The sequence below is a fragment of the Ricinus communis genome, chromosome 3 (assembly GCF_019578655.1).
Source record: "Ricinus communis isolate WT05 ecotype wild-type chromosome 3, ASM1957865v1, whole genome shotgun sequence".
Classification (NCBI taxonomy): Eukaryota; Viridiplantae; Streptophyta; class Magnoliopsida; order Malpighiales; family Euphorbiaceae; genus Ricinus; species Ricinus communis.
This window is the reverse complement of record NC_063258.1, coordinates 31429548-31444817: the sequence shown is the minus strand read 5'-3', so window position 1 is coordinate 31444817 and position 15270 is coordinate 31429548. Positions and strand designations below refer to the sequence as shown.

General features: G+C 30.0%; 2 protein-coding genes and 1 long non-coding RNA gene across 4 annotated transcripts; 1 reads left to right on the top strand and 2 right to left on the bottom strand.

Annotated features, from left to right (window-relative positions):
- Positions 1–1250: 1250 nt before the first annotated feature.
- On the bottom strand, positions 1251–2451 carry LOC112534126. The gene is made up of 2 exons (XR_007214981.1): positions 1920–2451; positions 1251–1766 (listed from the first exon to the last, which is right to left on the bottom strand). It is a non-coding gene; the product is annotated as an uncharacterized LOC112534126 (long non-coding RNA).
- Positions 2452–3541: 1090 nt separating this feature from the next.
- On the bottom strand, positions 3542–5211 carry LOC8278612 (probable 2-oxoglutarate-dependent dioxygenase AOP1). The gene is made up of 3 exons (XM_002515550.4): positions 4730–5211; positions 4130–4448; positions 3542–3989 (listed from the first exon to the last, which is right to left on the bottom strand). Exons 1-3 carry the CDS (start codon positions 5110–5112, stop codon positions 3717–3719), a joined length of 975 nt encoding a protein of 324 aa, XP_002515596.1. The 5' UTR covers positions 5113–5211; the 3' UTR covers positions 3542–3716.
- A 6832-nt stretch (positions 5212–12043) lies between these two features.
- On the top strand, positions 12044–14736 carry LOC8278613 (probable 2-oxoglutarate-dependent dioxygenase AOP1). 2 transcript variants are annotated; one of them, XM_002515551.4, is made up of 3 exons: positions 12044–12414; positions 13951–14290; positions 14404–14736. In XM_002515551.4, exons 1-3 carry the CDS (start codon positions 12044–12046, stop codon positions 14641–14643), a joined length of 951 nt encoding a protein of 316 aa, XP_002515597.1. In that variant the 3' UTR covers positions 14644–14736. The 2 variants fall into 2 exon arrangements, with proteins under 2 accessions (XP_002515597.1, XP_015572471.1); XM_015716985.3 differs by having other exon boundaries at positions 13951–14317.
- Positions 14737–15270: the final 534 nt, after the last annotated feature.

The following is a 15270-nucleotide window of genomic DNA, read 5'->3' as shown; positions in this document are numbered from 1 at the left end:
AATAAAAGAAGGCAATTGTCAATTTGCTTTCTCCTTTTTGGATTGGGGAACAAATTAGCTAACCTAACCTACTCATTACAATATCCAATCTCCTTTTTTTTAAATGTTAACTACCAAATTAATAAGCCCCTTGAAATTAAATATTTATACTTTCTAAGTTGTTTGTAATTCGATAACCTCTTTTAATAACATTTGAAGTAATTCAGAACTGCAACACAATTGCCAATATTATGTAAATTATTATCTATAATATCACTTCAATAAAAATTGAAAGTTTTTCCTTGTAGAATGAGACTGTTATAATTTACATAATAATTTATTTTTTATTTATCTCAATTATTGTCCATCTAATGTGGCATATTATATTTTTACTTATATGTTTTTTAATATTTTAAGATTAAATGGCAGTTTTATAAAAATATTATACAACCATATAAAGTAAGTAAAAATTGAGATATTTAGCCTTCTATCTATGTAATATATAGCAATAAAGTGTAATTTAGCCAGTGATATTGTCATTACTAGCTCAATTTAGTTTTTTTTTTTTTTAATTTATAGACTTCTTAGTCCAAATTAATTATATTTAAAAAAAAATATTAAGAGTCACTCTTTTTTAAAAATTAAAAAATTATAATATAATTTAAAAATTATTTGATGATTTCAATACAATTAATATATTATCATCAACCCATTTCCATGAAAGATTGAATTATCTACTCTATCCATGGATGCACACTCTTATAAACCGTATAAATGCAGAAATTTTATAAACATTTGTCAACATCAACCCATTTAATCAACTAATAATCCATCTAATCACCAATATACTATAACTAGTCTCCATCTGTAATATTTTTATATGCAATGAAACTCACAATTTTTCATTTATATATTCAATCATGATACTATTTTGTCCCAACAATCTAATTAATTACAATCAAATGGATAAGTTAATTTAATCTTTCGCATTATCAAAAGGGTAATCTTCTGTTTCTGGATACCTAATAAATTAGATACACCAGAAATAGAATGATAATAATGCTATTCCCATTCTTGTCTTTTCTCATTCCATCCATTCGTTGTGGCAATTCTGCAACCACTCCTTTAACTATGTTTTTTTTTTTTTTTTTTTATTCTCATTAATAAAGAAAAGTATCTATTTTCTCGTACTCAATGAATGTTGTGACTCATCTATTGTCAGTCGATTTTGAAAATGGGTTATGAAGAATTATGTTTTATCATAATTATAATTTGGCAATAGCAATCTCTTTTATTGTTAATTGTTCAAATTTATACTCCAGGTCATATATATTTTGAGCTGGTTTGATTCATTTCAAACATAAAAATTAAACGAAAGTAATACCCTTGCTAAAGCAGGTCCAGTTACACCTTATACATCTGATATGAATGGAAGGGGGCTGGCGAGTGGTTGCTGCCTACGGTGTTTGCTCCCACCAGCATATGCAAACACCTGCTTGCCTGACTCTTCATCTTCTATAACAATTCCCTCGTTGGAGTAAGAAAATCTTACGGTGAAGTCTGTATAGTCAAATTCTTTCAGAAGCTGGGGATGGATTTTTGTCTACTAGTTCTTCCGGTGGCTTGATTTTGTAGTCCCCTCTGTTGGAACTGCAAAAGTGGGATGCCTATCTTTGTCTCCTCTGTTATCATCACATTCTGCTTAGCTGCATGCAGTCTTCCATTGGTCCGGGCCTCTGCAAATGAATGTTCCCCGAACATTCATTTCTTGAATAATTTGGTATGGCCTGGGTTACAAAAGAACCAGGCATGAATTTTATGTTTTTTTGGAACAAATTACGGGCTAAGCAGATATTCTTAATTTTTTCCAATATCTTTACGGTATAAAATGAGCATTCATTCAAAGAAAAATTTAAAAGGAATAGTGCCAGGGTTTGAACCTTAGACAGACTGAAAGATAGACATTTGTTTAGCGACTACTTGCTAAATGACAATTCGAGCTACACAAACCATATATAACAGTTGCCATGAGAGGATCGCCAACGATAAAGATAAAAGGAGGAGGAGATGGAGACAATTTAATCCATTTTCCATATTCGGCTTCCACTTTGGAGCACTGAAACTTGTTCCTGGAAGAGAAGAGTATACATTGGTTTATCTGTAAGGGGCAGTGAGTTCATTCATATGTATATGCTGGTGGGGCTCTGTATCTCACCATTCTCAGCAAAGTGTTGCATTTCATGATCAGCTCCAACTTTTCTTCCAAGCCATAACTACCAAGAATCATCGTCTGTATTCTCCGATGTAACTCATCTATTGAGCTAATGATTTGGCTGGAAGATGTCATTTGACGATACACATCCATTGTAATGAAATCAGCACTTGCTTTTCAAGGTTAGAATGAACTACAAGGTATATATATATATATATATTAGATTGTTTGGGTCCTTTTAAATGTCTTTCTTTTAATGAATTAAGATATCATACATGTAAGAATGTGAACATGGCACCCATGTTCTCATGATCATTAGCCGAGTATTTGTGAGGCAAGGGGGTCGACTGTTCAGGATAAGAAACCAGAATACCCAAAGACACCCACTCTCTACAAACATCCTCCCAAGGGTAAGAAGAAAAAGAAGTAGATGGACCAGTAGAAGATGCTCATTGTGGGTTGTAATTACAATGTATTGTCATAAAATTATTTTCCTAAATCGAGTACAAAAGATGGCTCGAGTGTTCATTTTATGAAACTGACAATAATTTGTGAAATAGAAAGGAAAATAATGAAATTTCTTAGCAGAATTGCACGTGCCCATGATTCCACTTTAGTAATGTAAAGCCTTTGAGGGAGACCTGAGCTCTCATACAAGGGAACTGTATCATATTCCCCATGATAAGGCTCTGGATTAAAATTAATTCTTCTTTATCTTCAATGGTAGCTCAAAAACTTCCCTTAAATTATCATAGACCACCTCACAACACCCAAAATTTTTCCACCAGCCTCTCTGATCTTCTTGCACAAATGTTGCCACTACTGGTTTCCTCTATCACAATTTGGTGAAATTCGATGTCGGAGACTAGATTTTAAGAATCCAAATCCATTTCTATTAACTCTACTATTATTGAGTTTTTTTTTTTTTTCTTTCTTGACTTCTTGTGGTACTCTTTATTGTAGTTTTGTTCAAGGGTTAACTATTGCAGTTTTGGCAAGTTTGTTCCCTATGAACATATAATTGAAAAATGCACAATCTTAGGGACTAAAGTGTCTGGTTAGGAACAAAACTCAAGGACCAAAGCTGCTAATGCCATAACAGTAGAGATTCAGGTGTTTTAGAGGTCAAATACTAACGCTTTGTTCAATTAGGTCCTTTTAGATGTTCCCAAAATTGCCATTGTCAGATTGCTCTCAAGAATCTACAATGGAATCGTAACCAGTGACGTAAATCATAGCTTGAGAGAGAGGGCAAGTGGATTCTCATATTCATTAATCCATTAAGGTCAGCTATCCTAAACTCAAAATTTCTTGCACTAGTACGATATAGATATTCGCTTCCCAATAATATTTTAAAATCAAACGTAAAGCAAATATTTTATTACAGAAAAACCACTGAAACCCATCATGACTAATAAACACAACCAACAATATTGTATTATATATTCAATAACAAAAGATTTTGAGCTTATTTTATGGTTCAACTTAGTAGAGAGGCTTCAAGTCCTGAAGGAAGATATGTATGTTATATTTTTTCCCTTATTTGGTTTCCAGCAAATGCAAAGACTTGCTTGGCTGAATCCATGGCCTTTGCCTCAGCAGAAGAAGAGAAGGTCAAGTACTCCATAAAATCAAACTCTTTCAGAATTTGAGGATGACATTCATCTATTAGTTCCTTCTGTGGTTTGATAACTGTTCCCTCTATTGGAACTAGAAAAGCTCCAATGGAATATCTATCCTCGTCTCCATTCATTATCACTCTATGCTTCACTGCGTGCAATCTCCCGTTGCTCCATGCCTGCAGACAATAAGCATATTTATCAGGTTTTAGATACTAACCCCATCCTACCAGTAATTTGATTTATTTAATTGGGCTTTCTTCTATATTCTCAAAAAGAAAAAAAAAAAAAGTTTTGCAAGGCCATAAAATAAGTATACCATGAGAGGATCTCCAACAAGGAAAATGAAGGAATTAGGAGATGGAGACAATTGAATCCAATGGCCATGCTTAGTTTCCACTTCCAGGGCTGCAACTCCATCTTCACAAAGAAGTGTACAAAATGGCTTGTCAGTATGAGCAAAGAGTCCAGTGGAATTTTCCCCAGGTTGTGGAGCTCTGTATTTCATCATACGTAGAAGTGTCTTGCATGGCATGATTGAGTTCCTCTTCTCTCCCAAACCATAACTATCAAGAATTAGCTTCCCAATTGTACCGTGTAGCTCATCCAATGGTTTCATCATGGAGCTAAAGGTTTTGCTGGTGCAATAACAAAGAGTGACACATTATTAGAAAAAAATAAATAAATAAATAAAGATTAATGGTTAATGTTCATATTTGATCCTAATAATATATAATTAATGAAAAAAATGTGCCTGCGCGTACGAGTAGATGTATAATTAAACATGAACTTCAGGTCCTTTTGTCGACAGAAAGAACCTGAAGTTCGTTCATGTTTGATTATGGCGAATTTACAAATATATTGACCGAAACCCACAAGTAAGAAATGGAATATAAAAATCTTATTAATTAAAACTCACCAAAACTGGTCATGGTCATGGGGCCAGCTCAGTTGTTCTGCGAAGCCTTCGAGGGAGTTGTAACTTGAAACATCTTCAATACCAAAACCTTCATAAATGGGAACTACTGGATATTGTCCTGCGTAGCCATGGTAAGGCTTTGGATTATAGTTCTTCTTTCTGGTCTCCACTGGAAGCATAAAGAGCTGCCTTATCAATGAAAATAACTCAGCTCTTACTTGCTTGGATATCTTATCATACACCACCTCGAAACACCCATAATCCTCACAAGCCTCTTTCACCTTCTTGCTTGCTATGTCCCATTCTTGGCTTCCTCGGACTTTGTCTAGTGAACTACTAGAAAGATCAATCACCGGAATCTGGTTTTGATAATCCGAACCCATTGATCTTTCTTTTCTTTTAGTATACTATATATACTGATTCCTTTTTATTGATCTTGAATTATCTTTAATTACAACTAGTTGGGTGTTAAAGGGTTGGGTTGTCTATTTATAATCTTAAATGCGAATTAAGATTCTGTATTGACTAAGTCATAGTTTATAGCATCTTTTTCAAAATATAATTGCTACTCTTTTATCTAAAACACACAACTTTAATTTATGTCCTTTGATGTAGTTGACGATCCCTCAAGAAGTTATATCCATTCAAAACACATTTTAAATGCTTTTAAGTTTTAGTTACTTCTTTCTTTCTATCAATTCTGCAATAATTGTAATCAATTGGCTTCATTTATCTTGTGAAGGAATTTACAAATTCTCTATTGCACAACATAAAGGGTAAATTTTGCTTTAAGGAGAGTGACAATTGTACACGACTTGAAGCAGTATTTTCTATCAAATTCTGATTATATATAACATAGTTTATCATGAAGAATGATAGTCCAGTGGTTGGAAGCGCTTTCACCAAATTATAAGATCCTAGATCTGATGGACAATTCTTGAAGCATATATATGTTTTCTATAAAAACACTAAAATCATGTTTTAGTTAAGTATTTTTCATTTAATCTCGAGGTTACTTAGTTTCCATCTTAAGTTAGCTATGGCTACGAATATTCGTAGTGGAAAAAAACTCATATTGCAACTTTTAATAAAAATTATTACCACTAGTCACTTCTTCCTTTTTACTAATTAAAAAATAATTTATAATTTCATTAATGTGTAACTCAAGTAATTTAGATAAGTGGATTTAAAAGAAAATTCCGTTTGAAATATGATCTTCAAATTAACATTAAATCTCTAAAGGATGGTCAATTTGCCTCCTGACCTTATATTCAATTTAAACTTTTTAATAAATAGTTCTCTAAGCTTATATCAAATAGTCAAACACATCTAATTTAAATTTTTTAAATAAATAATTTCTTCAACTTGTATTCAAGAGTCAAATCCATTCAATTTAAAATTTTTTGAAAAGTGAAATAATATTAGATTTTTAAATTTTAATTAAATTATAAAAATTAAAAATAATTTTTATTTTATTAATTTACAGATATAATATTTAGTGACGTGTTATACAATAGCGTATTTGAAAAAATTAAAAATTTTAACTTTTTAAAATTAAATAAATCAAATTTCAACTTTCTTAACAAATAGACTCATAACTTATCATTTTTAGGTCAATTAAATTTAAATTATAGAATACGCTATTGTATAGCGCGTAGTTAGATATTGTATTAATAAATTAATAAAATAAATATTATTTTTAATTTTATAATTCAATTAAAACTTAAATATCTGATTTAATTTTACATTCTAGATGAGAATTAAACTAGGCATATTTGACTCTTGAACATAAATTTAAAAAGGTAAAAAGATTTAAATTAAATATAGTTTACACTTAGATATAAATTTAAAATATTATTTACTAAAAAAAATTAAATTTAATATATTTAATCTTTACTAAAAAAATAGAGGAGAAAACCAATAGCAAATATACTTTCTAAGGGTGCTAATCGCGAGCGTTATTTATTTATTGAACTTGGTGAGATTATGAAATGACAACTAATACAATCAATTAGGAAAAAATCTTAATTAAACTAAATAGTTAAAACTTCCCGTTACATCACACATTAATTTATTTGTATCATATAGTGATGTTTATAATAATCGAGTATGATTGCTTACATCCATAATTTGTATGAATCTTATTGTCCTGATGAGAGATGGTGCCTTATTAACGACAAATTCCGAAGGTGAGACTAAGAGATGTTTCTAGAACTATAGGTTAATATTCTTATTAATTTAGTTAATACAATGGGAGGTAGACACTAAGCAATTTGTTGATATGTAAAGAGCAGAGAATCAATTTTTAGTGATCAAGTTGCATAGGATTAGTCGGATTAATCGACGGTCATCTCTGAATCTGATCTCATCCTCTTCTTGGGATTTAATTTCTTGTTCCCAGCAGATTGTGCAACAATTCCTCAAGTTGTTTTCTCATAGTAACAATAATAAGCTCATTACATCCAAACAAAGAAGACGCTTTTCCAGATATTCTGAGGCATATCCCTCCCTCTACAATACAACATTACAGAGAGTAAGCTACCAAATTTTAAATTCAAAGTTAATCTGATCACTGCATCCGGTCAATAATCAAATGCAAAGTCTGAGCAAAAATAAAATTCTAGCAGCCTCTTTTTTTTTTTTTTTTTTTTTAAATATTTTTTTTATTCTTCATCGAAGTTTTATTTATTAGTTTGAGGAGTTTTATGGTCTTCAATTGTGAAGATTTTGAATTCTCCTTCTATAGGAGTTTTATGATTATCTATTGCAGAAATATTGAGTTTTCCCTTTACGAAGGTGGTGAAAAGAAAATAAATATCAAATTCGACATTCAAATAATCAGACTCATCAAAAGACATCTATAAAGTCGATATATGGCTTAATGCGCGGAGTGGAGTGTTCTTCCTATAAAATTATAATTTATTAATCAATCAACGTGATTGATGATTATTATAAGTAGATTATTTTATATATATTTCTTGATGTTTGATGTCTATTTTTATCTTTTAAAAGTAATATCTAACATGTTTATTATTACTAATACCCAACAGAGGATGAATTATATGCCTAAATAATATAAATACGAGGGGTCTGAAAAATCAATTTATCAATTAAAACTTAAACTTTATCAATTATTACTTTAAAAATAGTTTGAAAATATAATAGATCTAGTTAAATTAAAAACTAGTTAAAAATGGTAAGTCAAAAAAATTAATTTAAAGTTTCTACTTAAAATATAAGTTATTAGTTTTTTAATAATTTTTTTAGTACAGTGACTCTTATACTCTTAAAATATTTTTAAATTATCACTAACAAACTATAAATTATTCATTTGATATTTATATTCTTAATATATTCTTAAATTATTATTAGCCTTTGTGCTTTCGATTTTTATATATAGAAAAAGATTATTTCATTACATGATTGATGTTTTTAAATTTTTTAATATTATAATTTACCTTTCAAAATATAAATTTAATAGTTAAATCTTAAAACTTAATATCATGGTGATGCATATCTCCAATCAAGAATTTAATAATTTTGAGTAATTACAGTTATTAAACAAATTAATTAAAATTTTAGTATTTATTATATTTACTATTTAAAATTTGATAGTTAAAAGAAAAAAAGAATAAAAACCATTTGTCAACTATGCATAGTTTTTTGCCGGTTGATAAGAATAAAGCCTTATTAACTTGGAAGAGACAGACAAAAAAGAAAAAAAAGGGTTCATTTGTTTCAACTGATCAATGCAGCTGGTAGCTAATGGCTGATAATTGGTAGCTGATGACTGATAAGTTAAACCGTTTAGAAGAATTTTATTAACGGTTGTTGTTAGTATATTAAATGATCATTCAATGTATAATTTATAGTTAAATATAATTTATTATATTATATTATATTAATGATACAAATTAATAAAAACAACTTATAATAATTAAAAAATTTATAGTTAATTTCTTTTAGTTCAATTATATTTATTACTTAAAATATTTATAAAAATTATTTTAAAAATAGAAATTTAAATTTGAATTTTACTACTAAAAATTTATAATTTAAATACCATAATTTAAATATTATAATTATTTAATTATTAGAAACAATTTCAAAATAATAATTAATTATATTAGAATATCAAATTTTAATTATATGAAATCAATTTAAAATAAGTTATTCTCAATAAGTTTTAATAAGAAAAATAGTGTTCAAATAAATAAAAAATCAAATCAGTTATAGCTACTAGCTGATAAGAAAAAGTTTTAAAATAAAGCTGATACAATCAACAGTTGGTTGTGATTAAATCAGTTATCAGTTGTTATTTTTCTTTAAGTTTTTACCAAATGATTTAATATAGTTATATCAAATTTATGAACCAAACAAGCTTGAAAAAACAAAAAAAGAAGAAGAAATCCTCGGTGATAAGATTTTCTTCTTTGAGTTAGCGTGCAAGAAAACAGTGAATGGAGTTTATATGAACTACACAAAGTTTGCGGTGATGGGTACTTGCACTTCTTTCTGAGACTAACTAAAGATGGCCTTTTCTTGATTTACAAATTCTTGATGACTGATTCAGAAAGGTTGATTTCCTCTTACATTTCTTTTTTTGTTTCTTTTGTCTTTTTTAAGGGATACTTTATTCATATTCCATACTTTGGTGTAGTTTACGACCTAATATTATTCATCTGTTCTTATATGAATTTTATTACATCAATATTAATATTAAACGGTATCATTTTCACTATCAAAGTTATATGAAAGAGAAGTATCCCCAATATCTACCCATGGTTGCTTTTCCTCCACCCTGTTATATGACACAATAATGTCGGCTAGGAGGGGGTCGAATCAAAGTAGCAAGGCGTTCCAAGAATTCTGTATCTCTTTTCACCATTTCTTTTGCTACCATGGAAATCTGATTATCTTTGTAGCATGAAATTCCAGTTTTGAAAATAGACTCTTCGTTCACAATAGAAATCTAATACTATATCTTCTTTAGCTCTTTCGCTACCAGGGATACTTAACCAATTCAAATTAATTTTCTGCATACGAATGCTTATTCTTTTCAAATTTATCACTTAGACTTTATTAACAAATGATAATAAGATTTTATCCGTACTAACTCTCTTACTTAAACAAGCATAAAATGTATGCTTGCATATTCGTTCATAAATCAAATTGGATATATAATTACTAAAAAATTCAAATAGTATATATTTTGTCAGTTAATATTTATTTTTCATTTAATTTTATTTTAGTCATTAATTTTTCTATATTATCTCAATCATTCATGTTTAATTGTATTTTAATTTAGTCACTTTAAATGAAAAATTAATACACGATTAAGAAAAAAATATCAATTTCTTCTTAGATTATTTAAAATAATCTAAATGTAACTAAATTTAAAATTGAATGATTGAAATAAAATAAATTAAAATTATATATAACTAAAATAAAACTAATTATAAAATTCAATAGCAATTTATAATATCACCGTAGAAAATGTAACCGATTATTCTATTATAGCAATTAGTTTAGAATTAATTATAAATTTATTAGATAAATAGAGGCATGTAAGAAGTAGACTGGATTGTATTATTTCATATATATATTTATTGTGGAACCGTTTTCTCAATACTAAGGAATATTTTCAGGAGAAACAATTCTCTGAAATTGGAGAGAGGCAAATGTGAAAAAGGACGAGTAAAAAAGTTGATGATATAGCTATAGATGGAAAAAGGAAGACGAAGGTGGGTGAACCGACCTCAGTTGTGAAGCAATTAAATGATTGATATAAGGAGGTAGCCCCTAGGAATTATGTAAATTGTTATAGGCAAAATGAGCCATGTGGCTTTGCCGACTTCCAACTTATTTCAATCAACAATATTCTTGACGTATGTCCTCTCACAATTTATTGTTTTCTGCGGTTTGTGGGCGCTTATGCTGCAAAACATCACCCACTACATACATATATCCCACCCAATACTTTCCACTTAATTATTATCCAAAACAAGTGCAACCTCTCGTTACAAGCAATCCTGACAATGGAGCCTTTACATCATTTCTTGGTCTTGAACTAGTTTTAACACTGCTAATATTAATTCCTACTTTTGATTCAGTAATTAATTTATGTAAGTAAATTATACAAATTTTAAGGATCAAAAGACGTTATGGATTAAGAGGTAATTCTTAGTCACCAGGTTTTCGAATTCAGTATTCATGTATTTAATTTGACGGTAGATATATATTTCAGTTTAATTAAGAATTTTTTAAATTTGAGTTTCTGAAAATAGCTGAGAGATTGAAAAAACGAAAGAACAGACTAGCATAAGAATATCTCTTTATATAATTAATTAGCACTCCCAAGTAACTTTTTAGTCAAAACTGTTGTGTCAATCAATTCACGAGTCCTTGATCATTAAAGGGGTAACTATGCTATGGTCCTCAACCATTAATGATTGTTCTAATTCATTAACGTATAGTTTTACAAGGGAAATATGATTTGGGCATTACTGTTTGCATATATTTTGTTACCGAGTCAGTGTCATGAACAATATGGTATTATATGATCCTCTTCAACCATTAATGACCTTTCTAATTTGTTAATCTATAGTTTTATAAGGAAGACATCATCAAAGAATTTATGTTTTAGATGTTGTTTTACTGGTTCATTGTCACGAACCATATGATATGACAGTGCTGGACCTGAATTGCCTTGGGCGGTTCCACACTGGAGAAGACCTAATTGGAGGATCCATCTATTGGTCTCTTAAAAGGATAAAGGCTGGCATGTGTCCCCTCTCTCTCTCTCTCTCCCTCCTTATAGAATAGATAGCTATCTACCCTCTTCATGGACATAAATAAATAATTATATGACTTGCATAACTTTGAAGCCCGACCTAAGAAGAAAAACTAGCAAAACCCATTATTGTTTCAGTACGTTTCTGTCAAAGAGACTTGAAAAAATATGTGTTCGCTTCTGCATATCTGCTAAATTACATTAATGATGAATGGTATCACAACTACTCTTTCTCTATGAGGCATGCATAAATGCCCCACTTCAGGTTTGTTAAAAATTAAAATCTTTTGGCAACTTATATGGGGCACCACAAAATTTATTATCAATATTATATTATTACTGACCACTGTTAAATGATGAAGTGTGAGAAGTTGAGTAATCATAGAAGGCATCTTCCTACAGAAAAATTTCTTTTTAAAAAAAAAACCAGCATTTGAGTGGAGGTGATAGCTCCCTTATATATTGGGTGAACCCTCTAGTACTACGACAAACATAAAGCCACAATAGAGAGAGAGGCAGAGATGGCTAAAGCTGAAATACCAACTCTTTATTTTTCTGGGGAGGCACTGTCGTCTGGAAGTGAGAGCAGAAGGGAACTATGTAACCGAGTAAGAAAGGCATGTGAGAGCCATGGTTGCTTCCTTTTAATGTATGACCATGGCAACATCCCTGCAAAACTACGTCAAAATTTATTCGTTAGCATGAAGGCATTATTTGATCTTCCTGAAGACACCAAAACCAAGTACGTAAATCCCAAACCTTATCGAAGCTACACCGGTAGAAGTCCCGTGATTCCCTTCTACGAAAGCTTTGGTCTTGATGATGCACATAAGCTTGGTCAAGTTCAGGATTTCACTAACCTCATGTGGCCACAAGGCAACACTAGTTTCTGGTAAGACATATTAATTGGTACAACCTCAATGTTCTTTATATATATTCCTGAATATACGAGTGTTGTTTGATTTTTGTTTATTTTTTGATTATGCAATTTAAATCTGACACTTCTTGAAAATTTTTCTTTTTCAATCCAAGAATCTACATCTTTTCTCATTATTTATTTAACCTTATCTTAATATTTTTGACAAATTTTTGGATAAGCTGGCGATGTTGATATTGGTTTGTGAGTTTTAGGTGGCGGGAGTAGCACTTGAATCGAGTGGGGGCCAATAATTAATTAATTTAAAATTAATAAATATATTTTAATTATTGTGATATTAGTTTAAAAATAAAAAAATAGAGAAAGAAAATAAATAAATTAATACAAAGAACTCTATGTCACTATATTTTCATAAAACTATATTTTAATTTTATTAGCATACACTATATACTATTTATTTTAATTATAGGATATCTACTTATACTCTTCATGCTTTTTCTATATATTTATAAAAAAGGAAAAAGAAAAAGAAAATGTTAGTGGGGGATGAAGCCCCCACTCGTCCCTTTGTAGGTGTGCCCTTGTGATAAAGGGTTCTATTTTTGGGCAAGTTAAACATTTGATTCCTTTTATAGATGACCCTCTTCAAATGGTATTAAGGCTTATCATATGGTTTCTATTTTGGCCATTTTCTATGGGTTGTAGCTATTAGAGTACTATATGCTTAACATTTTGTTTGATTTAATTTTCCATTTGGGCAATCACATGTTGCCTTTGAAAATCTATTCCATTGCCACCACCCTTCACATGTTCTTATTCGTTTCCCTATTTTGCGGCCAAACTCTCAAGTCACTGTCACCAAAAAAAAAAAAAAAGAACCAGTCTATTGCTTATATCTTAGCTAGCCCAGAAGTTAAAATTTCAAATCTTGTTTCCCTTAAAAAGAAAAAAGAAAAAGAAAATACTATATATGATATAAATAATATCAAAAAATATTAAATAATTAATCTTAAAAAAAAAAAAAAACTGAAACGTGAAAAAGAAGAAGGCAATTAATTTCTGAAAAGTTTATATTGACATTTTTTTTGAAGATTGTGATATGGAAAGGCTCTATTTAGACCACATGATAATAGCTGCTACCAAACTTAGTTGCTAGCGGCCAATGCTTTATTAAATGGAACCTTATCCTTGAAACAGATTGAATTAATTACACAGTCCATTTAATGGATGACAACAGATTGAATTTATTACAGTGGCTTTAAAATGATTATTGTCATAATTCTCAACTGCTCATGTCGTTCCAGAGAAAATTAAAGAAAGAAAAAGAAAAGAAAAGAAATTCAGTACACTGAGAGAGATACTACACTGAGAGAGATACCACACAGAGTCAGGTTTTCTGTAACTGCAACATGTCCCATTTAAATCTGTTTCTCTCATTAAATGAAAAATATGCAGACTGGGAGTTAATCAATAGCTTAATTAAATTGCAAATAACATAAAATAGTCAATGACCAATCAATGGTTATAAAGTAATTAATTATTATCATATAGTGAGATATTGCATGTCATGAGCTCGAAGATGCTGGAAATGAATTTGATGGTCTTGAAGATGATCTTTGAGAGCTTTGGCATGGAAAAGCACTATGATTCTCACATTCAGGACAGCACTAGTCTCTTCAAGGTAATGAAGTATATTGCTCCTCCAAGCAACGGCCGTGGCAGTGGGGAAGACTCAGCCATTGCTTTACGTGCTCACAGGGACAAAAATGCCATCACCATCTTATGTCAAAATGAAGTTCAGGGTCTTGAGGTTGAAAGCAAAGATGGGGAATGGGCACGAGTCATGGTTCCTCAAGATGCTTTTGTGGTCATTGTTGGTGAGGCACTCAAGGTCATTAACGCCAAGCTCTCTCAACTTGTGAGATTTTTCATTTCATTTGTCTTCTAGTGGTCAAACTCGCAACCTTGTATAAGTGAAAATTTTCATTTCATTGTTGGTGTCAGGTATGGAGCAATGGGAGGCTGGAAGCAGCAAGGCACAGGGTGGTGATAAATGGGAAAGAAGATAGGTATTCGTGCGCCCTCTTTTCAATGCCAAAGGAGGAATCAAAGATTGAAGTGCCTTGCGAACTTGTTGACAAAGATCACCCTCTTCTCTACCGTCCTTTCATCTTTTCTGATTACATTTCCTACTTTGTTTCCAAGTTATCCGACGATGCTCTTGAGATTTATGCAGGAATTTGACCCTTTTCTTTTTTCTTTTTAATTCATTGATTCACAGTGTAGTTTTGTGAAAGACATCAATGTTAATGCATGCGCTGGTCTATTTATTGATAATTTTATTCATATATAGCCCCAAGTATTCATTAATTTCTCAAATATTTTCACACTTGAGATATTACAAGTTCAATATGTATTTAGATGGAAAACATTCTCATTGGATAACTTTAAATTAATTCAATAGTTTGCCTATTAATCGTGTATTTGAACCACTTGATTTCCTAATTATGGAAAGAAGAGAATAAAAAATACTAAGATAGAGGGACAACAACGAACAGATTTTGGTTACAATAAAACTTATTGTAAAATGAAAATAAATTTTAATTATATAGTACTAGATATATAAAATATAAATCTATAAATAAATTCAATAAAACTTTATAAGATTTATGTTAGAAAATAATAATGAGAGACTGTAGGTGTTCAACGTATATTATTTATCCTTAAAGATTTTATGCCATTTGTTATTTGTTTCACGATGATTAAATAAAACCAAATAGTGGCAAAAATCTAAAATTCTCATGAAAAATAGATAATAGAAATATTTTATTTTATATATATATATTTTGGAGAACAGAATGATAATGTATT

Coding starts and splice junctions, on each gene's coding strand:
- LOC8278612 (XM_002515550.4), bottom strand. CDS start 5,112: ATGGGTTCGGATTATCAAAACCAGATTCCGGTGATTGATCTTTCTAGT. Junction 4,449..4,729: donor CATGACCATGACCAGTTTTG/GTGAGTTTTAAT, acceptor TTATTGCACCAG/CAAAACCTTTAGCTCCATGA. Junction 3,990..4,129: donor TTGTTGGAGATCCTCTCATG/GTATACTTATTT, acceptor TATTGTCTGCAG/GCATGGAGCAACGGGAGATT.
- LOC8278613 (XM_015716985.3), top strand. CDS start 12,044: ATGGCTAAAGCTGAAATACCAACTCTTTATTTTTCTGGGGAGGCACTG. Junction 12,415..13,950: donor CAAGGCAACACTAGTTTCTG/GTAAGACATATT, acceptor ATTATCATATAG/TGAGATATTGCATGTCATGA. Junction 14,318..14,403: donor ACGCCAAGCTCTCTCAACTT/GTGAGATTTTTC, acceptor TGTTGGTGTCAG/GTATGGAGCAATGGGAGGCT.